Raw genomic sequence first — 26,754 nt, 5'->3', positions numbered from 1 at the left:
TATTTTTTTACAACCTTTCAACCTGGAGTCCCTATTTTGGGCAGGCACAAATAGTCAAAAAATTATCCAAAGATTTCAGAAATTGTAAAAACAGAGCCACTGAAAAAATAGCCACATCTACAAGCTCACAACTGCCGTGAGCTTGTAGATTGGCTGTTTCTGTCATTCATTATACAATGATATTATAGAAGGCTCAAGTGATCTTAAGGTTCCGAAAAAATTATGAAACGAAGCAACAAGCAGTGTCATCACTTTTCGCAGGTTATCTTATGAGAAAACATTAAAATATTGATTGGTTGACTGACATATCTTTTGGCAAAAATACATACAGAGTAGACATTAACATATATCGTCTCTGTCGGGCGGAAACCTCATATGTCCAAAACTGTTACTTTTCAGGATTCAAATAAAAAAATAGCTAAAAGTAGCAGATCTACAAGCTCAGGTTTTGAGCTTGTAGATCTGATACTTTTCCCATCAAGTAGGACGTTAATTTACTAAAAACACACCAAAGGTTAGAATATGGAGATACAAGGTTTCTGCCCGACAACAAAGATATACCGTACATATCTGTAAAGAGGGTAAAACACACAAAGTCTTGAGCGCTTATTTCCACTGTGGTCCTTGGAGAAATAACTTCAAAAAGCATTTCATACCTGCAGATATTTACGTAGTTTGAGGTACTTTCATATAATAATTCACAGAATTCCAACACCACATAGAGACACCTTCTTATTTCCCAGGAGTTGCCGGTTCATTTTGAAGCCAGATTGAGTAGTGTCCTCGAGCATTTTTAGTACATTTTAATTAACAGAATTTGTACAAAAGCTAATTTTGTTGGCAGAAGTGGTGCTTAAGTTGTAACCTCTGTCTCATTAAATGAAAGCGGTATTAAAGTTTTAACTTCTGCCTCATTCTCTTTGTACTTTTGGTGTGTGTGTGTGTGTGTGTGTGTGTGTGTGTGTGTGTGTGTGTGTGTGTGTGTGTGTGTGTGTGTGTGTGTGTGTGTGTGTGTGTGTGTGTGTGTGTGTGTGTGTGTGTGTGTGTGTGTGTGTGTGCGTGCGTGCGTGTGTGTGTGCGTGTGTGTGTGTGTGTGTGTGTGTGTAGTGAATGAAGTAAATAACCATCGCTATTCAGGCATTTAGCAGATGCTCTTAATCCAGAGAGATTTACAGTAAGCAAGGTAAAGACGAGGTAATACATCAAATGCATAGACATAGTCATCTAGGATAATAGGTAAACCAATATCATCATCAGTCTAAAAACAGTATAATATCCAAAAATAAATTATCTGTACATTGAAACTATACAAACTATTATGCGAGGTGAACAAATGAACCTGGCATCTGTCTACATAACTCTAAATTACATTAACGTTGTTGTCAAGGCTACGGCAAGTGCTACAGGGTAAGTAAAGGTGGAGTCTGAAGAGTTGAGTCTTCAGATTACGGTGGGAGATTGGGAGTGAGTCTGCAGTTCTAACTGCTAAAGGGAGTTCATTCCACAGTTTGGGAGCCTGAAGGGAGAAGAGTCTGGGACGTGTGGAGCGTTGTCCCGGATGTTTTAGGGAAGGTTCTGACAGCTTCCCTGTGTTTAGGGATACCACATGGCTTTTTAAACCACAACCCATCACTTTTCATGGATCAAAGTGCAATACGTTTGGAGGATGCGTGGGTATTAACAAACTGCAGCTCGTTAATTCCTGCTCATTAATCACGGGTCTCAGAGAAACAATAACCAACATCCTGTTGTTAAGAGGTTCTGAATCACTGGCCAAATTGAGGAAACGCTACTGGGAAGGCAGAGCACACAGCCGATTAAAAGGAAGATTACCTTCAGGATAACTAGAAAGACAACACGTTACAGTTTTTTTCCATTACTGCATTAGTGCAGTATAACTGCATTGGTACTGATTAAGAGTTGAGCAGAAGTGATGACTTTGCAATGTTGAGTCACTTCGTGCCGCGCTGCGAGCTTTTTTACATGTGCTATTTTTGAAGATCTCTGCAAAAATATCGAAAATGTTTGGAAACCTTTGAATAATTTTGAATTTTTCAAACACAAATCTTCTCTCCTGGGGGTTCCTGGCACAAAACATTTTGAGATGGGGGTCCGCAGCCAAATATATATCAATTTGGGGATCCTTGGCACGAAAACGTTTGAGAACTATATTCTCTATCTGTTCAGAGACGTGAGGTGAAAGGGACAATCAGTACTAGTTATGCACCCAGAGTCACGACAAGACAACCACGTTTGTTCTCATCTATATTAGTCTGCCTGCATCCAGCACACAAACAGTGAAATGAGGAGAAACAGGGACAGAAGGTGGGAGTCTTTCAGTTTCTAATTATATCGTTATTCTATACGCCTCTCTGGCTCTCTCTTCTCATCTGTAAGGGTGTGCATGTAAAACTTAATCCATTACGACCGGGAACGCGTCTGTGTCATTTTAAGATGTCTTTGGCAATTAAAAAAAAGCAGATATACAAGCTTGTAGCGCGGTACCGAGTGCCGCTCTGCTAATAACGTTTTTTTCTCGTGAAAATGTGTGCAAATCTTTGAATATATATATTTTAAAGCGAACATTTGTAACTGTCAAATGCCTCAATAAATGTCTTAATTTTTCTGGAAAACTATTGTTGCTATATCAGTGGTGCTCAAACTCCCCCCCCCCCCGAAGCAAAGATTTTAGTTAAAAATGTTGTTTCAAGAAAATATATTTATTCAAAGATTTGCACAATAATGTTCAAGATTAAAAAAAAATACAGAGTGCCGCACTATGAGCTTGTAGATCTGCTATTTTTGAATAGCCAAAGATATCTAAAAATGACACAGATGCGCTCCCGGATTGAATGGGTTAAAACGTGGCATATGGTACAACTCATTGTGGGCATAGCAAACTTTTACTTGAATTATCAGTTGAAAGTGGTGCATTGTCTATGATGAAGAGACTGTCTCTCTCTCTCTCTCTCTCTCTCTCTCTCTCTCTCTCTCTCTCTCTCTCTCTGACTCTGACTCTCTCTATTTAGTTCTTTCTCTGCTGCAAATTGGCTGGCGCAGAAGGGCCTTTCAAGCATAGAGGAAGCTGAAATGGGGAATCAAAATGAGTGTTGTGAATTGTTATCTGCTATTCAGCGTAGTTGTTAATATTTGTAGACAGATGTTGACTTAACTGCTGGCTCCCTGTATGTGCGGAGTTACATTTAGTCTCTGTCGGGGTGGAAACCTCATACGTCCAAAACTGTTACTTTTCAGGATACAAATAAAAAAAATAGCAAAAGTTTTGATACTTTTGTGTGACGCTGTAGTATGAAGTAGGGCATTCAATTACGAGAAAAAACATAAAAAGTTAGAATATGGAGATAAGCGGCTTCCACATTGTCATGTAGCATGTTGTCCATTTAAATACACTATTAAACACAGTTAACAGCAATGTCACCGTAAAGGAGGGGGCGGGGCCGGTGTATGACCCTTGTGAGATCCATCACCGCTGTCTCGGACTTTGATAAACCCCTGGCTTAGATTATTGTGCTGTTATTGTCCATTCCAAGCCATTACTGATTGATGGAAGTTGCTATACAGTAGCACACAAGTCCCTGGCACAACACATTTTCAGATGAGGGTCCGCGGCCAAATATATACCAATTTGGGGATCCAAGACACGAAAACGTTTGGGAATCACTGCATTAGCAGCAGCTTTGACTTCAGTCTGACGCCACAGACCGTGTGGCCTGATGTTAGTAGTTTACACACACTGACAAAGTCACAGAGCAATAAACAGAATACATAGAGAACAAAGTACGTTAAGAAAAAAAAGAAGAAAATCAATACTGGAACAATCAGTTATGATTAGGATTAAGCAGGAGTTGATGGATCACTGCGGCGCTTATGGGAAGCAGACAGGAACCATACCATCTGCACGCTAATGGAGGCCTCAGATGTTCCCTCGAAGGACATCTCAGAGTGTCTCACACACACACACACACACACACACACACGCACCCCCACACACACACACACACCGCCAAACCCCAATACACACATGATCATGCAACCATGAAAAGATATATCAACATGTACGTATGTGCATAATGTACATACATATAGCCCTAAGCCCCAGCACACACACTCACCCATAATCATACCCATGGAAAACATATCGTAAATCAACATGTGTGTAGATATGCACTGCACACACGCATAGCCCCAAACCCCAGCAAACACACATACACTGACATTAATGTACAGTATGTGTGCATTATGTCCAAAACCTTTACTTTTCAGGATTCAAATAAAAAATAGCTGAAGTAGCAGATCTACAAGCTGAAAACGTGTCGAGCTTGTGGATCTGATACTTTTGATGCTTTTATGTGACGCTGTAGTATGATCAAGTAGGGCGTAAATTACGATAAAAACGCAAAGAGTTAAGATATGGAGATAAGAGGTTTCTGCCCGACTGCATGGATATGCAAATACAGAGGCCTACACAAGACCACACACATTATACAGACATTACACACACACACACACACACACACACACACACACACACACACACACACACACACACACACACACACACACACACACACACACACACACACACACACACACACACACACACACACACACACAGATCACGGCATGTCTCACTACTCACACATCCTGTTTGACTGTGTTGTAATGGCACTCCCACGCCCGGCTGGTTAGTAATAGAGCATTGTGGTGGAAAGGCTGTACATTGATGCATTACAATGCCTCAGAGAACCTGCTCCAGCAGAATAAATATCCCCGGGCTCAAGGACCAATTACTACCCAACCTGCTCAATGTACACATTTAGCTGGAGCCACTCGCCATCTAGGGCTATGCAGTGGCGGAAACAAGTAACTAAGTGCATTTTTTACTCAAGTACTATGTACTGTAAAATGTTGAGCTTTTACTTTACTTGAGTATTTCAATTTTTAAATACTTCTACTCCACTACATCTCAGAGGCAAACGTTGTACATTCTACGCACACACGCATGCACGTATGTTCATGATGCGTTATACACATAGGATGCATAGCAAGTGCTACCGAAACCTCTTATCTCCATATTTTAACTTTTAGTGCTTTTTGATAAATTAATGCCCTATCATACTACAGCGTCACACAAAAGTATCAAAAGTAACAGATCTACAAGCTCAAAACACAGCGTGAAGCGATGCGCTTTGAACTTGTAGATCTGCTACTTTTGCTATTTTTGAATTTGAATCCTGAAAAGTAACAATTTTGGACAGAGACGATATATATACAATATATACAGTATATACACAAACTAGGGATGCCAGGATTTATGTGGTTAAAAAGCGTAAAAGGGTTCAAATTGTAATACTGCTGAATTTAACAGCACAATGGTGGCAAAGCCTGAGAGAGTGAGGTGTGTGCTTTCTAGAAGGACTCCAGATGGACGTGCATATTCATATTAGATCATTATTCATCTGCATTAATCCATGGCAGAAGTGTGGATAAGGTATAGCTAAATGTCAGTCTACCGTAACAGATGCATGTTCCATTTAATATTCAACAACTTCAGCTAAGCTGTTGTGTTATACTGTAAATCCCCTCTGCAATCACAGGACATTGTCACTCTAATTCTCCATAGCGTAACGGTGTCGCCTTGCCAAAAATGACAGATTTTCAAGCTGACAATAGATTGCAATGCAACATGTCGTTAGCTTGCAAATCACTTTTTAGCGGCAAGCAAACCCCATGGTGTGATGGAATACTCTCATCATCTGGTAGGACCTGGACACCCAGGTATTCCAAGGTACCAAATTGTTGCTGTCGGGCCTCTTATCTCCATAATCTAACTTTTTGTGTTTTCTCGTAAATTAACACTCTGACTCTACTTGATCATACAACAGCGTCACACAAAAGCATCAAAAGTAGCAGATATACGAGCTCGAAACGCAGCGCGAAACGACACGTTTTGAGTTTGTAGATCTGCTAATTTTGCTATTTTTTTATTTGAATCCTGAAAAGTAACAGTTTTGGACGTTTCCACCCGACAGAGACGATATGGTTGGTGGATCAAATAATACTTTCTATCTATCGAATCAATCAATCCACCCACCTACCCATCCATGTTCAGCTTGTGGACTTGGTACAGGTGACACTACCAGTCCATTTGCTGAGAACAGTGGTGGAAACAATGTAGAAATACTCTGGTTGCACTTTTATTTTACCTGCTTTGTCAATGCAAATGCGTGGATTCATGGTCTTGCGCATCTTTCACTCGAATCCACGCATTTGCATTGACAAAGCATTGGCAGATTCCGCCCCATAGATAAAATAAAAGTGCGGTGTGGCCGTGCCGTGCCCTTACAAGTAAAAGTCCGGAATTCAAAATGTAATCAAGTAAAAGTACAAAAGTATTTGTATCAAAATGTACTTAAAGTACCAAAAGTATCAAGTGCTAATCATGCAGAACATCCCATTTCACAAGTTTTCAAATGTATAAAATGCATGAACATCTTAAAATAGCAGATCCACATGCTCACAATTCGTCGCATCGCAACGCATTGTGAGCTTGTAGATCGGCTATTTTCAAATGGCCGAAATTAAGGTGTTTTGTAATAATAATCCAAATCTAAAAAGTAACTAGTAAATAAAGTTTTCAAATATTTGTAGTAAAAGTATAAAATTTGCCTCTGAGATGTAGTGGAGTAGAAGGAAAAGTATTGAAAAGTGGAAATACTCCAGTAAAGTAAAAATGACTCGAAATTGTACTTAAGTACAGTACTTCAGTAAATGTACTTAGTTACTTTACACTACCGACCAGTCTATGTGCTGACAACATAATGGGTTTGAATCCTACTCAGAAAGCTGTTTTTGCATGTCAACCCTCCTATCTATTCGCTCCTCCTTGCCTCTCTGCCCAGTCATGTCTAAAGAAAGGCGGAAAATGTCTTAATAAATGGAAGAGATATCGTTTCTGTCGGGTGGAAACCTGTTACTTTTCAGGATTAAAAATATATATAGGTAACAATTGCTATGCATCCCATGTCAATGATACATAAATGTATAAATATATCAAAAGTAGCAGATCTACGAGCTCGAAACGCGGCTCCAAAGAGCTTGCAGATCTCCGACAGCAACGGTTTCCAGTGGACATAAACCAGTGGTGGAAAGTAACAAAGTACATTTACTTAAGTACTGCACTTAAGTACAATTTTGAGGTATTAGTACTTTACTTGAGTATTTCCAATTTCCAATACTTTTACTTCTACTCCACAACATTTCCGATCCAATATTGTACTTTTACTCCACAACATTTATTTGAAAACTTTAGTTACTAGTTACTTTGTAGATTTTGATTATTATACATACATTAGCCACTTCAGCCCTGTATACTGCCAATACTTTAGTACTTTTACTCAAGTACATTTTGAATTACGGACTTTCACTTGTAACAGAGTATTTCCATATTGCAGTATTGATACTTTTACTTAAGTAAAACATTTGAGTACTTTTTCCACCACTGACATAAACCACGTTCAGCAGAATTGGGGATGAGTTGTATAAATCTGAGCGGTGTCACATAATGTAGCTGTACTGCAGACTGTGATGCCCAGATGACAGGAAGCCTGCTAAGCCGTGAGAAAATCCCTTTGGAAGTGTTGGGGAAAAAGGACATATCTATTCTGTCGGGTGGAGACCTCATATGTCCAAAACTGTTACTTTTCAGGATTCAAACAAAAAAAAAGGAAAAGTATCAGATCTACAAGCTCAAAACGCTTTCGGCCTTGTAGATCTGTTACTTTTGCTATTTTTGTGTGACGCTGTAGTGTGATCAAGTAGGGTGTTAATTTACGAAAAAAAACATTAAAATATGGAGATAAGAGGTTTATGCCCAACAGCAACGATATGAGGTTGCTATGGAGTGTGTGACCTGAGAAGGATTTGAGCAAAAAAACACACACACACACACACACACACACACACACACACACACACACACACACACACACACACACACACACACACACACACACACACACACACACAGAGGATTTCGGCGTGCCAATTACCTTCAGTTTGGACAGCTGTCCCAAGTCCTTGGCTGCAGTGAAGAGCATCTGAGCTCCTGCCTGCAAGGAGAGGCAAAGGAGAGAGACCCGTTCAACAGGAGCAATCACTAGTTTCACGTGCGTGCGTGCGTGCGTGCGTGCGTGCGTGCGTGCGTGCGTGCGTGCGTGCGTGCGTGCGTGCGTGCGTGCGTGCGTGCGTGCGTGCGTGCGTGCGTGCGTGCGTGTGTGCGTAGTGGTTTGATGGGTTTTTTTGGTTTTAGATTTGGGATTCATCTTTACTGAATGTGGATGTGTTTGGTATCTGTCCGTTATATTGAAAAACTATTGTCGGTGCACAGCAGGTTAGTAAAGCCTTTACATTCCATTAATTACAATAATGACAGTGCTTTGTTAAAAGCATAATGTTTGGGGGTGATTCATACTCTTGTTGTGTGTACAAAATGTAAGCAGCATGCATGTGTACCTGTTCAGAACAATACACCATAATGTTCTAATCATTGCATAATCTTTGCCCGTACATGCGTGGAACATTTAAATAAGCCCTTTGTTTACAGAAATGTGAAGCTGAGTAGGCAGCTTTTGTTTCATATTATGTGTGTGTGGATGTATTGTGCATGTATGTGCGAAAGTCAGACAGACAGACAGACAGACAGACAGACAGACAGACAGACAGACAGACAGACAGACAGACAGACAGACAGACAGACAGGCAGACAGACAGACAGACGTACACTCTGGTCAGAGAGCGGAGGCAGGACGATGGTGTGCTCGATGGTGTTCAGCACTTGCTTCCACAGCTCTTTGAGGACTCGTTTCAGCACGGTCTTCTCACAAATCTTGGCAAATAACATCAAACTGTAAAATGAGAGAGAGAGAGAGAGAGAAAGGCCATCTGTCACGTCCGGGGACTTTGATGGCATATCATAATAATAATAAAAAAAGACACAAAGACATTAACATTGGCTGGAGGTAACCAATCAATCCATTGAAGATGTCATCATGGCTCCCCCAGGTTGAACAACCAGTATGAAATAAATGCAACAGCTTTAAACTTTAATCTCACCCTATTGTATATTAAAAAAATATACGGAGGAAGGGTTTGGCATTTGCATATCATTAAAGGATTTACCATAATACCCATAATACCCCATTGGCCTCAATGTTGCTTTGACAAGTGGCTGAGAGCAATAATGTGCAGGCTTATTCAAGCCGTACTAACGTTACTAACGACACCCCTCTCAAGCAGGGGTGTCATTTGGGGTCCCTGCGGGATGGCAATTATTGTCACCCTCTAGCATTCACATTTAACCTCAAATTCAGTTCGTTTAAGCATAATTTTCTCCACCTCTGAACATTTTTACATGATTAAGATCATTTTAGATTATTGCGCTGAGTAAGTGCATCTCATTCCAAGCCCATCCATCTACATGTGATATAATATAATGTGACACACACGTTATAAACACATGTTTTCTTCTCTGCATACAGTAACATCCATTAACCACTTTCTAACCTGGTGTCCCTATTTTGGCCATGTCACTATAGGCAGACATTGTTGAGAAATGTTGCCTCTGCTATCAAGTATGCAAAAGAAGTAGCCTAAAACACAATCCCCCAGGTTGAATCCTGGATGGAGAGACAAGAACAGGTGGTGCAGCTGTTCGGGAGCAGACCGTTTAGAAGGTAATTTAGATCATTTTGAGGGCTGACACACGGAGGGGCCTCAGACGAGCTCGGCCTGTAACTGAGATGAAATTGAATTGAATTGCGTGTCATGATGATGGGAGAAGTATAGGAGGCTTCAAGAAACAGACTTTGAACGCCACGTCAAAGTCTGATCTTCTAGCGAGGCCATGACTGTTTATTGCTTATTGTTTATTACCGATCCCCATTAGTCATCACCTTACCAGTGGTTCCAGAAGAGAAGATTTGTGTTAAAACAAATACAAAATTATTTAAAAAAAAACAATACTTTCAAGATTTTAAGTTTCTTTTCCAAAATAGCAGATGTACAAGCTAAGTGATGTGCCGTGAGCTTGTAGCTATTTTTTAATAGCAAACATAAAATAGGGATAACGTGGTTAAAATGATTGCAATGCTGTATTAACACATTTTGCTGGGGACCCCCCTGGAACCCCCACCAAGGACCCCTGGGGCTCCCCGGACCCCACTTTGAGAACCTCTGCCTTACACTGTGCATGAGATCCTGTGTCACTCACGCTAGGTGACCGCTGGTCTCTGTAGCAATGCCACGGCAGGACAAATGCCTAAACCTACAGTATGGCATGCCATGAACAGACTAGAAGATTTAAAAGCTCAGATTTGGACTTGAATATAGACACGACGGCTAATATTCAGCATTGATCAGAGTCTGATATACAATAGAGATATGCTGTAGATGGATAGAAAGAAAGATGGACGGACAGACTATATTAGGCTACATTTCTAAGTGTGACAAGAAAAGGGGACTTATGACACTTGTGTTTTGATGTGCGCTGGTGTCAGATCTCGTATTTTAATAAGACTTTTCAAAGTCTTCTATAGTGCATGGTAGATGTGAGAGGGGCCAGAGTTTAGTCTTTTAAAAGTATTTTCCAAAGTCTTCAATTGTATATTAGATGTGAAAGATGTCAGAGTTTAGTCTTTTCAAAGTCTTAGTCAATGTATTCATTATATTGTACTATATAATGCATTCATTCATTAATGTTTTCATTAACAAGTGTGCTTGACAATGACTGGAATCCGCAAAAGTCGTTCTACAGTATGTGTGAAGCATACTTTTCACAGTTTTAAAAGTGTGAGTAGCCAATTATGTCTTACCCTTTTTGTCTCCACATTCCTAGTCATTATGCCAACTCCTGAATTCCAGTACACTTATAATAATAATAATAATTATAATACCGGTAATACATTTTATTTGTAACACACTTTATATTTGAACCAAATCTCAAAGTGCTATTTTGTATTAGTATTAAAAAACAAAAACAAAAAATTACAATAATAATAATAATAACAAAACAGTGACATGAATACAAATCAGATCAAAGGTCAGCTATACACAACACAGCTAAGAAAAAGTTAAATTTTTTAAACAAAACATACATGGCATCAATGAGTCCAGGCAATCTAGGCAAATGCCTTGTTAAAAAGAAAGGTTTTTAGTGCCCTTTTAAAAGCGTCAACGGACTGTGGTGCTCTCAGATGGTCAGGGAGGGCATTCCACAGCCGAGGAGCAGCTGAGCAGAAGGCCCGATCCCCCATGGCGCGGAGCTTCGTCTTGCGTGTTGTCACTGCTATTATACCCTACTGGCTTACCCCCCACTGAGGACATAGTGCCTCCATCCTACGCCTCCCTTTCAACACCCCCCGCTGACAGCGGGAGAGGAGATTACCCTCCTGCGGGCACGGCCAATATTGTGCTCGTATTGATGCTATGCCAAGCCACGGAGGGAGGCACCACGATGGATTTCTCTGAAGTTCATCAGGCATTATTACACTTTACAAAGACTGTTTACCGACCCAGGAATGAACTTTATTGAGTTTTAAAACTCAATCACCATTTTAGAAACCAAAACCTTTCGCGTCTTCCTAGATTTTTTGTAAAACAGAATTCCAAAAAACTCACTTTTTATCCAGGAGATCCATGAGCGGCCTGAGGACAGTCTCTGCATCCATGGCCGGGTTGCTGCCTTTGATGGGGCCTTTCATCTGGACCAGCTCCTGGTTCATCTCCTTCACGCAGCTTTCGATCACTGGTTTGAAACTGACACACAACACAAAGTCACTTAAATGTCTCTTTTGCGGGGGCGCTAGTGGTTAAGGCGCATACGACATATAGGCTCTTATCCCCCATTCACGGCCCTTGCTGTGTGTCACTCCCCGTCTCTCTCTCCCTGAATTAAGCTTCAAATGTATCTTTTGGGTCTTGTGCTAAAACCTCATATGTCCAAAACTTTACTTTTCAGAATTCAAAAACAGCAAAAGTAGCAGATCCACAAGCTCAAAAAGTGTTGCTTCGCACCGCGTTTCGAGCTTGTAGATCTGCTCCTTTTGATACTTTTGTGTGACGCTGTAGTTTGATCAAGTAGGCCGTTAATTCACGAAAAAAACACAAAAAGTTAAAATACAGGCCACGAAAAGCAACAACGATATACACCAACATCAACGTCCATCCCCCAGTTAACACAGTGGGTGAGTGACTCCAACATCTCTGGAGACACAGAGACAAACCCCTCACCTGGAGCCGAAGACGGCGCTGAGTTCATCCAGCACGGTGTTCAGCCTGTTCTGCAGCTCCTTGAGCAGATCACTGGCCTCGGCATCCAGCTGTCGAGGAGAAGAGAACGACACGGTGTCAACGTTTTATACCGCATCATGTCACACATCTACGACTCTCTCGCTTCTCGCTTCTTTTTTTTTTTTACGACAAACTAGGTAGAGTACATCCTCGGGAGGATATGCGCGTTATGCCTCATCCGTGGGGATGGGGGTGGGTAGGGGGTTTGTGGGCAGTGGTGCAAAGTAACTAAGTACATTTACTCAAGTACAGTTTTGAGTATTGAGTATTTCCAATTTTCTGTGCTTTTACTTCTACTCCACTACATCTCAGCGGCAAATATTGTACTTTTATTCCACTACAATTATTTGACAGCTTAACTCTTTCACTGCCACACTTATTTCAGACTGTGTCGTCCCAGTGCCAGGAAAAAGGTGCATTTTTCCTCCGTTTGTTTTTTAACATTGAAGTGAATGTAGCAGCAATTTTTTTGGATAGCGTTATCTCCTAGTTCCTTTGAGATAACCCAAAAAAAATAATAATAATAATTCCAAAAATTCAAAAAAAAAAAAAAAAAAAAAATCATTTTTTTTTTTTTATATATTTCCGTCTTTCCGTCATTGGCCAAGATAGCCATAGAGCCATCGGACGGGAATTCCCGTTTTTGGCAGTTAAAGAGTGCCAAAATTTTTTTTTTTTTAAATGAAAGAAGTTATGGCAAAATAAAGGCCCCCTCACACATTAGTAGGACACTCTAATGCGTGAGGGGGCCGTGATTTTTCCATTACTTTTTTCATTTATTTTTAATATATTTTTTAAATGTTTATTTTATGTGAAAGTGAAGTATCCCTTTAAGTTACAATCTCACAGTGAACTTGTAGATCTGCTATTTTCAAAGCATGTGTACACATTTGGAAACTTGTGAAAGGGGACATTCTGCAAAATGAGTACCGGTACTTCTACTTTCAGTACTTAAGTATATTTCAATGCGAATGCTTTTGTACTTTTACTTCTACTTTTAAGCATATTTTGAATTCCAGTCTTTTACTCGAAACAGAGTACTTCTACATTGCAGACAGTATTGATACTTATTACTTTTACTTAAGTACAAAATGTGAGTACTTTTTCCACCACTGGTTGTGGGTAAGGTTTGGTGGCAGAGGCACAGAGAAGAGAGGTAACACCGCTTGCATGCCTTGCCAGGCTTGTGATGGCCCTCCCCTCTCTCTCTCTCGTTCTGCCTGCCATCTGTTGCCCGAGCGATGCTCTGAATACAAATTCATGGACGGCTCGCAAGCAGCAGAGCCGTTGTGCACCTGTAATGATTACTATATAGTGTCTGCCAAAAAGGCATGAGGCGGCCGTGGTTGCCAGCGATGGAAGGCATGGCAGCAGCAGCCAGGGACTAGGGAGTGGTTGAGTGAATCGGAGGGCATTTTATCTTGCGTGTGCGTGTGTGTGTGTCTGTGTGCCGCTGTTTTACTGTTATTTTAAGTGGTTCTCAAAGTGGGGTCTGGGGACGCCAAGGGGTCCTTGTGGGGGTTCCGGGGGGTTCCGCAGCAAAAGTCATTAATATAGCGTCACAATCATTTTTAACCACTTTAGCCATTCATACGTTGCCTTTTCAAAAATAGCATATATAGCACAAAATGACGCGCTGTGAGCTTGCACATCTAGTATTTTTTTTTTTTTTTTTAATATTGAAAATGTTTGGATAATTTTAAATATTTTTGATTTTTATATTTGACAAATCTTCTCTTCTGGGGGTCCTGGCACAAAACAATTTCAAATTGTTTTTGCCCTCATTGGAAACAAGTCCGCAAGGACTTTTATGAACGGACCTGTTAGATAAAGTATTTTAAATGTAACTGTGCTGTTTTACATTTTTTGCCTAATAAAATATTCAATCAATCAAAAAAGTCCTCAGCCAAATAAATATACATTTGAGTGGTCCTTGGCACGAAAAAGTTTGAGAACCACTGATAAGTTACAGTAGACTCTGTTCAGTTAGGTACAGAATATCCTAGGAAATCTGTAACACCCCAAAGCCTAGGAGGTAATAAAAGCCTGGGATATCGCAGGAGCCTGGAGCTTTTCTTTTTTCTTTACAGTGGAAGATTACTTTTTTGGGGGGGGAGAAAATATATATAACGATATTGGAGAAAGTTCTACTTGCCTGACTTTGGCTTCGATGTACTATTATTGAGAATTCAATCAGGATTTTTTTTTTTGCCACACGTGGGCTGATTTTAATGAGTTTCTAGATCAATAGCTTTGGGGTATACTTAAGCTGCTACCCCTCCTGACCCCCCCCCCCCCTGTCTCTCAGCAGTGATAGAGCAATAAACATAATATAGACTCCAACATGTCCCTGAGTGGATTAGTAATGGAGTTATTAGAACGCTCAAGCACCTTGCTGAGCACCTTGCTGGGCTTAACGCATTCAAACCGGCGAACGCGTCTGTGTCATTTTAAGATTTCTTTTTGCTATTCAAAAATAGCAGATCTACAAGCGCGGACCTGCTACTTTTTTTAAAATCTATATATTTTTTGCATATCTTTGAATATATATATATTTTTTAAAGCGAACATTTGTAACTCAAATCTTTGGTTCTAGGGGGGTTCCCTGGAACAAAACATTTTGAGAAGGGGGTCCACGGCCAAATACATAATCTAAAAAACTTTTTCTAAATCCTAACAGTATGTTGCTATATCAGTGGTGCTCCAACTTTCCCATCTCAGAGTATGTTGTTCCATGGACCCCCCAGAAGCACAGATTTGAGTAAAAAAACTTTGCTTTAAAACATATATATTCAAAGATTTGAACAAATATTCCACGATAATAAAAAATAAAAAAAATCAGATCTACAAGCTCATAGCCGCTATGAGCTTGTAGATCAGATTTTTTTTTGAATAGTCAAAGAAATCTTAAACGACAGAGATGCGTTCCCGGATTGAATGGGTTAAAGCCTGTATCACCAGCTCATATACCAGAGTCCACTCATAACTTATTTATAAGATTCCCCCTCATCGGAAGCGTCCTCGACAACCCATATAATCAGCTCGGCAAACAAAATTAATTCAACAAGCAAGTAAACGCGTCCGTGCAGTGCGTGCACTGGCTTGTCGTTTGGCTCGTTGTGGCAGCAGAACCTTCTGGTTTATGTATTGTGCATGATGAGGGACGCTGATGTGCCGGAATGTTTGAGCGTGCGTTTGTGTGTGCAAAGGCATCTCTGAGGTATTTTATGTGTTTATCTTACTTTATCTGCTTATAGTATCTGGGATTTCTCTGTGCCTGTGTGTGTGTGTGCGTTTGCACGCTACTGTATATTGCATTATGTTTGCTTCTCTACGGATATCGATGCCTGGGATGGGTTGAAAGAGCACCGGAATGTTTGCGAGGCGCGCAGTGGTGGAAAGTAACTAAGTGCATTTACTCGAGTCCTGTACTGTACCATTTTTTTGTTACTTTTACTTTACTTCAGTATGCCCATTTTTCAATATTTTATACTTCTACTCCACTACATCTTAGAGGTAAATATTGTACTTTTTTTATACTGCAATTAATTGAAAACTTTACTTACTAGTTACTTAGTATATAGCTACTAAATTATACTTTGGCTATTCGGAAATAGCTTATCTACAAACTCACAAGGCATCATGATTCAATATGGTGTGAGCTTGCAGATCTGCATTTAAAAAAAAAGATCTTAAGTTTGACAAAGTAGTTTTACGTTGGGAACTGTAAGTCCCAACGTAAATGTTGAGGCCAATAGTTTTGTAGGCTACATTCACTCAAGTCAATTTTTGAATACAGAAATTATACTAACAGATATGTGGTATTGCTTGTTTGTGTGTCTACAGATATCGATGGAGAAGGACGAGTCGCCACTACAAGGCTCAGTGCTTGGAGGAGATGGATGCTTTGCGAGGAAGGCTTGGCGCCGCTCCACATGCATGACAGATCATCACATTAGGGCCCATAAAAAGCCTCATGCAGCCACGAGCTGCTCATCTCATACGCCGTTGATGTCGTGGCGGAAACATCGTATGTCCAAAACAAGCCTTACTTTTCAGGAAATGGAAAAAAAGAAATCACTTGGGTTTTTATTTAGTCAAAAGCTCTTATTAAAAGGATCCCTGGCTAATAAGACAAATATGCCTTAATACATTATAATTGTCCTCTATAACTAAAATGTAAAATTAAAAACACCTTAAATATTGTATTTATTTTAGAAATCTTTCACTCAATAGGGGCAATGCCCGTCGCAAGTTCATGATGTCATTTGTCCATGTGTGGTCTAGCCCTATGGAATTTATGGAATGCATGTGCAAAAGAAAATTAAAATATTGATTTGATGACATCAACTACAGTATAAGTTTTAATTTGTTTTTTATTTTCACATGCATTCCATAGGGCTAGACCACACATGGACACACCTTTTAAACCACTTAAACCCTATTATGGTTGACCGGAGTCCCTCACATTTCTCTGTTATTGTGGGGAAAGCTTTCGCTGAAAATAGCCGGTCGACAAGCTCACAACGCGTCGCAGTGCGCTTTTTTCGCGTGCCACTCTTGTATACAACGATGTACAAGACATTAATTTACGGGGAAAAATACATAAAGCGCTAAGATATGGAGATACAAGGTTTTCTACCCAGTGACAGAGACAACATTCTGATGGCGGATGTCTCAGCTGGAAGGAGGAGGGTGGGGGGATGTGTGTAAACGCAAACCATTTATAGACGCTATTAGACCGCAGTCACTCTGCCAGGGAGAGAGGGATCTGACACTTATATCTAGAGGTATGTGCATTCACGCGCGCGCGTGTGTGTGTGTGTGTGTGTACAAGTGTGTGCGTGTGTGTGTACAAGTGTGTGTACATGTGTGTACATGTGTGTGTACATGCTGTCATCGCTATTGATTGTTCAGACCGCATTGTGTCACTGAGGTAATTGCCCATGCAGGTTTGGAAATGGTTATTTCAGTATGTCGCTAAACAGGTAACATCTCTTCAGGTCCTACACCAGAAATATTATGACATTCTTACTCCTTTTCTCGCCTCCCATGGGGTTCTAACTGGTAACCTTTTACAAAATTGAGATGCTCAGCTCTGTCACGCCACGTGTGTATATATATATATCTTTTACCGGGAAGCCAGTGAAGGAAATCCAGGCCCTGGTGTGAGAATCTATAGATAACTGTCACATCCCTGGTGAATTCCATACTGAGCCCATACGGTAGGGCGGCGGATACCAACATTTAGAACCAATAAACGACTTAATCTTGCTCATGTAGGTTATTTGAATAATCAACTAAATTGATTAGTCTGATTAACAACTTAATCCTGTATTATAACTTGTTTTACAATGGTGGCGTACTATAATGGTGAAAATAGCCGATCTACAAGATCACGACGTGACAAGTTGTGAGCTTGTAGATCTGTTATTTTCACATACAAATCATTGTTTAATCGTAATCGAGGCAAAGTTTGAAATGATGGTGGTATTGATTTGAAGTGCTATCGCCTGGCGCTAGCCCATACGGTAGCTGGTGCTGCATTCAAATGTCTTTTGAACACTTTGGCCTGCCTAAAAGAACAGTTTGGTTTACAGTACAAAAGGCAGAAACTGACGTTTCTAGGTTTCATCCGGAGAGACTGCTAGGCATTGTAAAAAATATTCACGCCGTTTTTTTTCCAGAAATGTCAGTCTGTAGTCTATTATGGCTCAGGGGATTACCCTGGAAATCCGGCAAGAGAGTGAATATTGAGCGTTGTTGATATGTATGGTCCAGTGTTTCCCCTACTGTAGACATCAATGCCCTGAACACCAACTGATCACAACACCATCCCTAACTAATAAAACATTGCTGTGGTCTCCTGTCTACTATACTGTATGTTTTGCCCAGTCCAAATACACCATGCTATGTCAGTTCCTGTTGTTCTTGCATCATGGTGAGTATATTGCTCTGAACCCGCACACTGTCTGTAACTATTATCACCAAGAATGTACCAGACAAATCTGCAGTGTATCGTCTCTGTTGGGTGGGAACCTCATATATCCAAAACAGCTACTTTTCAGGATTGAAATTCAAAAATAGCTAAAGCAGCAAGCTCAAAACGCTGCGCTTTTCGAGCTTGCGGATCTGCAATTTATTTTTTATTTTTTTTATCCCGCGATTTTTGTAACCCATTTTTTTCACCCGTGCCAATTTCCTAAGTGATCCTGGGCGCTACACCAGCCCTACACCAGCGCTACACCAGTCCCCCACAGCCAGGGAGGCCAGGGCCGAGCTCATGCTTCCTTCACTACATGAGAGCCAACTGACTTTCTTGTCACCTGACAGGGGAGAGTTTCCCCGGTAGGACGTAGCGCGTGGAAGGAACACGTTATTCCAACCAGTTCCCTTCCCCTCCATCAGGCGCCCCGGCTGTCATGGGGGAGGCGGTATAGCGACCAGGATTACTACATGTTTTTGTGAGGGTATTAACTACCCTAGGAGACACAGGGAGAACATGCAAACTCCACACAGAGTAGGCCCTTTCGTCAACCCCACCTAGGGTATGGGCGCTGATGACGCGGAGGAGAAGACACGCCCCCAGCGCCCACAGCGTCCCCGGCGGGAATCGAACCCAGGACCTTCTAGCTGTGAGGCGACAGCGCTACCGACTGCGCCACCGTGCCCCTTCGGATCTGCTACTTTTGATGCTTTTGTGTGACGCTGTAGTATGATCAAGTAGGGCGTTAATTTACGAAAAAAACACAAAAAGTTTGAATATGGAGATAAGAGTTTTCTGCCCGACAGCAACGATATCTACTAGCGCTCTCAGTGATTACATTACAAGTCTGGAGGTATTGACTGATGCGATATGGGAACGTGAGATGTTTTAACTGTTCAGTGCTTGATTCTTCCTGGGCAGCAATGGACCCTCACTGACTGGCAGTGGTGAAAGAAGTACTCAAATTTTTGTCAATTAAAAGCAAAATGTAGTGAAATAAAAGTCGATGTAAAAGCATAATTATAGCTTTATCTAGTTTTCACACTTACAGTATTGGATAAATAAATGGGCAGTTGTTCTGTCTGTCTCATGTTCTCTCACATTGAACTAGAGTGGGACCTGAGAAAGCCTCCGACCCCCTTTGACTCCACACTCCTGACCTATTGACCCTCAAGAATATTCCTCTCGACATGAACATTTGCGGCAGAGATGGAAGTCCTATCTAATTTAGCAAACTTAACCAAAACCCTCGCTTGTCACTTAGCAGTGATTGAGTGACTTAAGTCCAACCAAAACCTGGAACATTCTCATTTCAGAGGCCTTGTATCCATGGAGCTCCAAACACAATGATAGACACACAGACTTGCCCTGAAACGAAGGATCTTGTATATGGTCTCCCCTTTTGGATTATGTTATCATCCGACAGATCACACTCTGACTTATTGATAACCATTTATGTCATAATGTTTGAATGTTTCATTCATGTAATCATTCCAATTCATTAATCATGAATTTGTTCATCAAGACATTCACTATTTGTGCTTTTTCCAATTCATTCATCGTAGTTTACTGCGCCATGAGCAGTGATTGCATCACTGAATCGTTGCCTCAGATGGACATGTGTATTTCTGAGAACACATGTGTTGCAACTAAGCCTCATGTTACATGCAGCACAATACATATATAATCTATGAAGCTCTCCTTATGTTTTCCGTGGCCGGAAGGCCATGCTATGCCTGGCTCTAGCCAGATGCTCTTCGACAACTGTCTCTGCCCATAGCCCGATGCGGCTCCTCTCTCTCTCTCTCTCTCTCTCTCTGATGACCTTTATACAGTATAGGACGCTGCGGCTCTGGGTTCGGCATTCCTACAGACAGCCCAGTCTGTCACTGCTCCTGCCTGCACTCCGGTGTCTTTGCTGAGACCAAAGGAGTAGCCTACAATAAGCTTCCAATGACAAATTGACAACTACAACTTCACGCTTTCACCCAAAATCCAGCATGCATTTAGTATTGAAAAGACTGAGCAGTGCAGCCAATGATGTGTTCCTGAAAGTCTACCACCAGTCACAGCCTGCCACCACGTTGCCAGGATAGACACGTTCATCACTGGACCCTTGACACAACACGACTGGAGTGTCTGGTAACTCAGGAACACCTTTGAATTAATATCAATTCAAGCTGCTCATGGCATTTGATTATTATTTCATTTAACTTTGTCATTCTTACAGGATTTAAGTTAGGTTTAGCTACCATCTGAATCCAGGTAAAACCTTGATTACATTTGAGTTTTCCATTTTGTTGATTACTGTCTAGCTTAGGTTTGATTAAATAAAATCATTTAAATAAAATCAAGTTTAATCATTGCTCAAGTTGAATTATTATATTTCTTATAGAACACACTACAATGATATGTTGACACATATCAGCAAGGCTATGTTGAGTAAAGAACTTTTCCCTTCAAATCTTGTAGATTTATTGGTATAAAATAATAATAATTTATTGGTGGTTTTAAAGTTAAGGGTTAAATACAAATTAAGCTTGTGCTTATTCATAAGCGGATTTTCATGGTGCACCTTTCATTTCAAATGTCTTAATTTTGACTCATAATTCAAAAATTATGATTACTAATTTGTTTATTAATAATACCACCAATTTTAAAATCTATCCCCATTCATACTACAAATACCACAATGTAGAATTACTCTATAAGGGCGCGCTCTCACCAAAAGTTGGCTGGTCGCTGTTAAACGCAGGTTGTGCGCGGCCACAGTTTTTTGCAGCCAGCGGATTCTAAAAAACGGGAGTGACACGCCTGTCACTCACTTTCAGGACCCTCCCCGTAGCCCGCACCATAGCCCGCACCGCCTGCTGCCTTGAGCATATCTATGGCCTTGAGCACCATGGTGCTTCCTGAGTCTTGAGACGGTCCACCTTCCACTCACCCGATTGGACAGAGGAGGAAAATCAGCTCCTGCCTCCAGCAGTTTTCTGCTTCAAATGGACAAGTCGTGTAGAGCAGATAAACGCTAGGTCTGCGCGACAGACGGAAAGATCCGCTCTTGCGTGAATCCACGCATTTACATTGACAATGCATTGGCAGATTCTGCCCCAGAGGTAAAATAAAAGTGCGGTGAGAGCGCGCCCTTACAAGTAAAAGACCTGTATTCAAAAAACTATTGGCATGAAAATATATTTAAAGAACCAAAGTAAAAGCACTCAAATCAAAAAAGAAAAGAAAATTGCTGGTTGTTGCGTTGCATTGTGACATGCTGTGAGCTTGTAGATTGACTATTTTTTAATAGCTAAAGTATAAAACAGCGCTTAAGAGGTTAATGTTTTGTATTAACGTTCTAGATCTGCAAAGTAACTAGTGACTAAAGTTTAAAAAGTACATGAGCCTCTGAGATGTAGTGGAGAAGAAATATAAAGTATTGACGAAAGGAAATACTCAAGTGAAGTAAGAGTATCTTAAAATTGTACTTAAGTACAGCACTTGAGTAAAAGTACTTAATTTACTTTCCACCACTGCTGACAGGCATCCAGGGCCCTGTACCAGTTGCTATGTCTGCTTATTATAAGCTACTTTGGGCTTGTAAATATTGGTAGTTACATTTTTTGGGGGCTTGTTTCTAAAGTGTAGTTGCTTATTTGGGCTTGTTTCCTAATGTTGTTTATAAACTAGTGGTTCTTAAACATTGTCATGGCAAGGACCCCCAGATTAATATGTATTTGTCCGCAGACCCCCATCTGAAAATACTTTGTGCCAGGGACCCCCCATACAAGATTTGTGTTTCTTTAAAACAAAAATATAGCAGATCTACAAGCTCACAATGTGTCGCATTGCAACGCATTGTGAGCTTGTAGATCAGCTATTTTCAACTAGCCGTAGACTAGTCACTTCTTTTGGGCTTGTTTTCATAGACCTGCTTGCTTATTTCTCTAGCAACGCTGGCCTGTACTGTCCACAGTCCTCTCTCTGGCTGATGGCCTATCAACATCAGACCAGTCTGGCTTCCCTCCCTCTGTTTCAACAATAGCCCTACACCTCATTTAGGACACACAAATGTGTCCTAAATGACAGTGGGCAGTAAATAAACATTTAACAGTGAGTCATCTCTAAAATGAGAGAAAAGCAAATTATGAAATGGGCCGGGACCCAAAATAATGGCCAATGATGCCAGTCTGTTGAGGCCCTAGCCTGTTAATGGCAGCTGTATAAATGTGAGAGAAGCTCTGAGGGAGATTATGGCTAATCTCTGTTGTTGCTAACGCCCTGATAGCCAATGTCGCTAATTATATTGGCTCTCTGGGAGTTGACTGCTGATAGGAAATGGCTCTGTATGGCACAAACCTACACTTTGGAATATACCTATTATTCTAAATAGTAATTAAATCATTTGTGCAGATGTACTCATATGGCACATTTATAGTGACATACAGTGAACCTTCATGCAATTGTTTCATTTGCATTGCTTATTATTTTCACTGTAGCCGGTATAGCTTATAGTTTCAATGTATAGAATGTTATTAGATAGCATGTTGTTAATTAGACAGATGCTACATTCATTGTTTGCCTGGTATCCTAATACCATTTCCTAATCAATTCTCGAGTCACTATACACTGTTCTATTTCTGTTATTATTTACCTTGTTTATTGTTTACTGGGTCTGCTAAAGCACCACCTCAGATAGCAGAGGGCCAAACCACAGATCTGGAAGCACTTAAGAAGCTCATCAAATACGGTCTGAAATGCCCTGTCTGAAGCATTTAGCGGTCTGAATGTGAAATGCCCTGTCTGAAGCATTTAGCGGTCTGAAATGCCCCGTGTGAAGCATTTAATGTTCTGAAATGCCCTTTCTGAAGCATTTTTGTTCCCCGACATGAACGCTGAAACGAGTAGAACTATTAGCTTTCAGTTCTGCTACGAGTTGGAATAAAACATGGACATACAGTACCAAACGATTATTATACCAAATGAAATGAAACGGTTACACCAAACCAGACTAATTATCACGCCTCTGGCTGAAGGGAATCATTAGAGGAACACGGTCAGGCGCTCTTGGTTTCTGCTCTTGTTTCCGCCCGCCTGGAGACATGGGGTGAAGTTATATATATCCCCTCTAGACCGGATAAGAAAACTGCAAAAACGAGTTGATCCCAGTAGCCTGATTATCACACTGAAGCTGCGTGGAGCTTCAGTCTGACATTGGCTGCAGTGTAGGCAATTACAAGGGGGAGGGGATTCGAATTTCCCTAAACCAATCACAAGAGATCCACGGATCCGCCTACATCTGATGTCATCGCACAGCTTGTTTTAGCAGATATTCGCTGACTGGCGTTATACCCACCCCCACCTCCGACTCTCATTGGACGGTACTTTTTGTAGGTTCACATTACAACACCAGACCAAGAGGGGCAGTTCACTCAGAGAGTGGGAGCAGGGTCTATGGTCTGGAACCAGGCTATGATCCCAGTGCTAGCATGGACAGAGAAAAGTGGCAGCGGGGGTGAAGACTATAACAACGAGGATGAGATCAGGGTGAGCGGAGCACACTAATACACCTGAAGCATTGGGTGATATGGAAGTGTTCTCGCAGCCTTGTCCAGCATGGGGGTATAATTCTGACTCTGTATGCTCTGTGAGGACATGCTGCTGAAGGGGGGGAGGGGGTGTGAGAAGCATTTGGGAGGGTGGGTGAGGAGCGTGGCAGCAAGGTGGGCGAGGGTTCAAGGGGGCATGGGGATGGGGGGGGCGTGCTTTTAGTATCGTGGGGGGTAAATGGTGGGGGGGAGGGGCAGAGAGGAGGGATGTTTTTTAAAACAGTCCTATTATTATGGCTACACACCTTACAGAAGGTGACAACCCCCTCCTCCTGGAGACAACAGAGAGAGAGATCACACAAGGAGAATGGGGAGGGGGGAGGGCAGAATTAATAAAGAAAAAAACAAACACACACACACACACACAAAAACAAAACGACAGGAGACAAAACGCAGTGTGAAAAACAACGAGCGTTAGATTTTTCGTAAAGGAAGAAGACATGCATGGTGAGCTGTTCAAGGAGCCTTGCTTCTCCTCGGGAGGTTAGACAGACAGACAGACAGACAGACAGACAGACAGACAGACAGACAGTTAAAAAAGGAGGGAAACACATCGTAGGGATACAGTAGTTCTGGACCTCCAACACGCAGGGTCAACATCTACAGCATATCAAATAACCGGTTTTAGAGAAGGTAGTGGTAGAAGGAGTATTAGTAATAAGGGAACGTGCTTAGAGAGTATAGGGTATACGTCCTTTAGATGGCTGAATCACAGACCTGGAGAAGAAGGATTACGGTTTGTTATCTCATCTCATATACATATCATGGCTGGAGTGCATTCACAGCCACTACAATGTTACCATTCACATAATATCATCTCTGTCGGGTGGAAAACTCATACTATGTACAAAGCTGTTACTTTTTATTATTTTTATTGACTAACCGTATGTAATACTACGTTACACAAAACTAGATAAAATAGACCACATGCTCACAGCGATCTACAATCTCAGATGCAACGTTTTGTGAGATATTTTCGCTATATAAAAAAAGTGACTTTTAAAAATGTTCCCCCTAAAATCGGTCCTGTTTAAATAAAAATGTACTATCGATTATAGTTATTTCTAAATCAATTCATTTGATTAGTTCGATAATCCAGTGTGTAGACAATAGAAGGTAAACAGACCTGTTTGCCCCCCATGGACTCAAACATCTTCTCCAGCTGGACACGCAGCTGCTGGATGTTGTTGAGCAGGATACAGGGCTGCAGGAGAGAGAGAGACACACACACACACACACACACACACACACACACACACACACACACACACACACACACGCGCACACACGCACACAACATAAACTATCAGTACTCAACAAGTACTCAAATGTATTTTAATTAAAACGTTTTTGAGTCAAGGACCATCAAATTGATATGTATTTGGTCGCGGAGCCCCATCTGAAAATGTTTTGTGCCAGGGACCCCCAAAAGAGCAGATTTCAGAAAAATAATAATAATAAGTAAAAGTACTAGAATATTGGCATCAAAATGTACTTAAAGTACCAACGTAAAAGTACATTTGTCAAAATGTGTCAAAATGTGTCCAAAAAATAATAATAAAATAGCTGATCTACAAGCTCACAACGTGTCGCGATGCGACACCTTGTGAGCTTGTATATCTGCTATTTCTAATAGCAAGTTGTTTTGTAATATTCTAAATCTGCAGTAGTAACTAGTAACTAAAGCTGTCAAATAAGTATATTGGACAATTTCCATGGCATTCCCATTCCATTCCATTTCCATTTGTAAAAAAAACATCATATTTTTTTTATTACATTGTTAAATAGTGATCAAATAGTGATCAAATATCAGACAGATTATAATTCAGTCTGATCACAAGCAGGCTAAAGGATAAAGCGCATCCCCAACGGCGACAAACGGATTTCCTCGACATATGCCCCCTCCAGCAAATCGAAACCTTGACGATGAATATAGTACTGGGATTCCTGTAGTAGCGTGTATTACTATAGTGTCTGAGCTGAATGTCAAGTGTACCCAATCCATATCTAATCTCGTATCAAAAGGTCCCTTTATTTTTCATCTCTTCATGCTTGTAAACCACCCCTACAAAACATGAAACCAGTTGCTGATGACGATAGATTATGACGATCATCGCTGCCAGCCAACCGGTTTGCGTAATAAGATGAGGAGATATATACTTGCACTGAATGTGATGTTGTTGCTGTCGGGCAGAAACCTCTTGTCTCTATATTATATATTTTTGTGTTCTTTTCCCCGTAAATTAACGCCCTACTTAATCATACTACAGCGTCACACAAAAGCATCACATTTAGCAGATCGACACGCTCGAAACACGGCGTGAAAAGACGTGTTTCGAGCTTGTAGATCTGCTATAGCTTCTTTTTTTTTTTATCCTGAAAAGCAACAGTTTGGGACATATGAGGTTTCCACCCAACAAGAGACAATATCCAAGATTGTTTCTCAGCTAGAGCATCGTATTGGTAATATCAATCATTTCTTGCTGTTTTACGTTCATGAGCTCTCAGTCAGTAATGACGGATTTTATACTCATTCTGTACCCCAAAACAAACAACGACAACATTCCTAAAAAAAATATGTGATGGCATGTAGGGAATGTTTTTCTTTCTTTTAAAAATGTTAAATGTCTTAAACCTTTTAAAATGATATTACAAATTTCAGGACACATTACACAATTGTGTATTTATACTCGTGACCCAGCCCACTGGTGTGTAAAAACAGAGCTGCAATTGCACATCTCTCTAGACCATGAGTGTAGATAGCCGATCTACAAGCTCACAACGTGTCGCATCGTG

The 26,754-nt window shown here is 40.9% G+C and overlaps 1 protein-coding gene across 1 annotated transcript in view; it reads right to left on the bottom strand.

Annotated features, from left to right (window-relative positions):
* LOC308105796 (protein unc-13 homolog C-like) overlaps positions 1 to 26,754 on the bottom strand; it is a gene marked incomplete at its 5' end in the record, with an annotated part of 229,949 nt that overhangs the window by 27,879 nt on the left and 175,316 nt on the right. Inside the window, 6 exons of the mRNA XM_080456721.1 lie at positions 8,073 to 8,132; positions 8,804 to 8,927; positions 11,698 to 11,835; positions 12,310 to 12,398; positions 24,204 to 24,230; positions 25,085 to 25,162. Coding sequence (XP_080312847.1) covers positions 8,073 to 8,132; positions 8,804 to 8,927; positions 11,698 to 11,835; positions 12,310 to 12,398; positions 24,204 to 24,230; positions 25,085 to 25,162 — 516 coding nt within the window. The remainder of the gene's footprint in view (positions 1 to 8,072; positions 8,133 to 8,803; positions 8,928 to 11,697; positions 11,836 to 12,309; positions 12,399 to 24,203; positions 24,231 to 25,084; positions 25,163 to 26,754) is intronic.

This window comes from Gymnoscopelus braueri (assembly GCF_963280865.1).
Source record: "Gymnoscopelus braueri genome assembly, chromosome: 1".
NCBI lineage: Eukaryota > Metazoa > Chordata > Actinopteri > Myctophiformes > Myctophidae > Gymnoscopelus > Gymnoscopelus braueri.
Note: the sequence above shows the minus strand (reverse complement) of the source record. Positions and strands in the feature narration are given on the sequence as shown.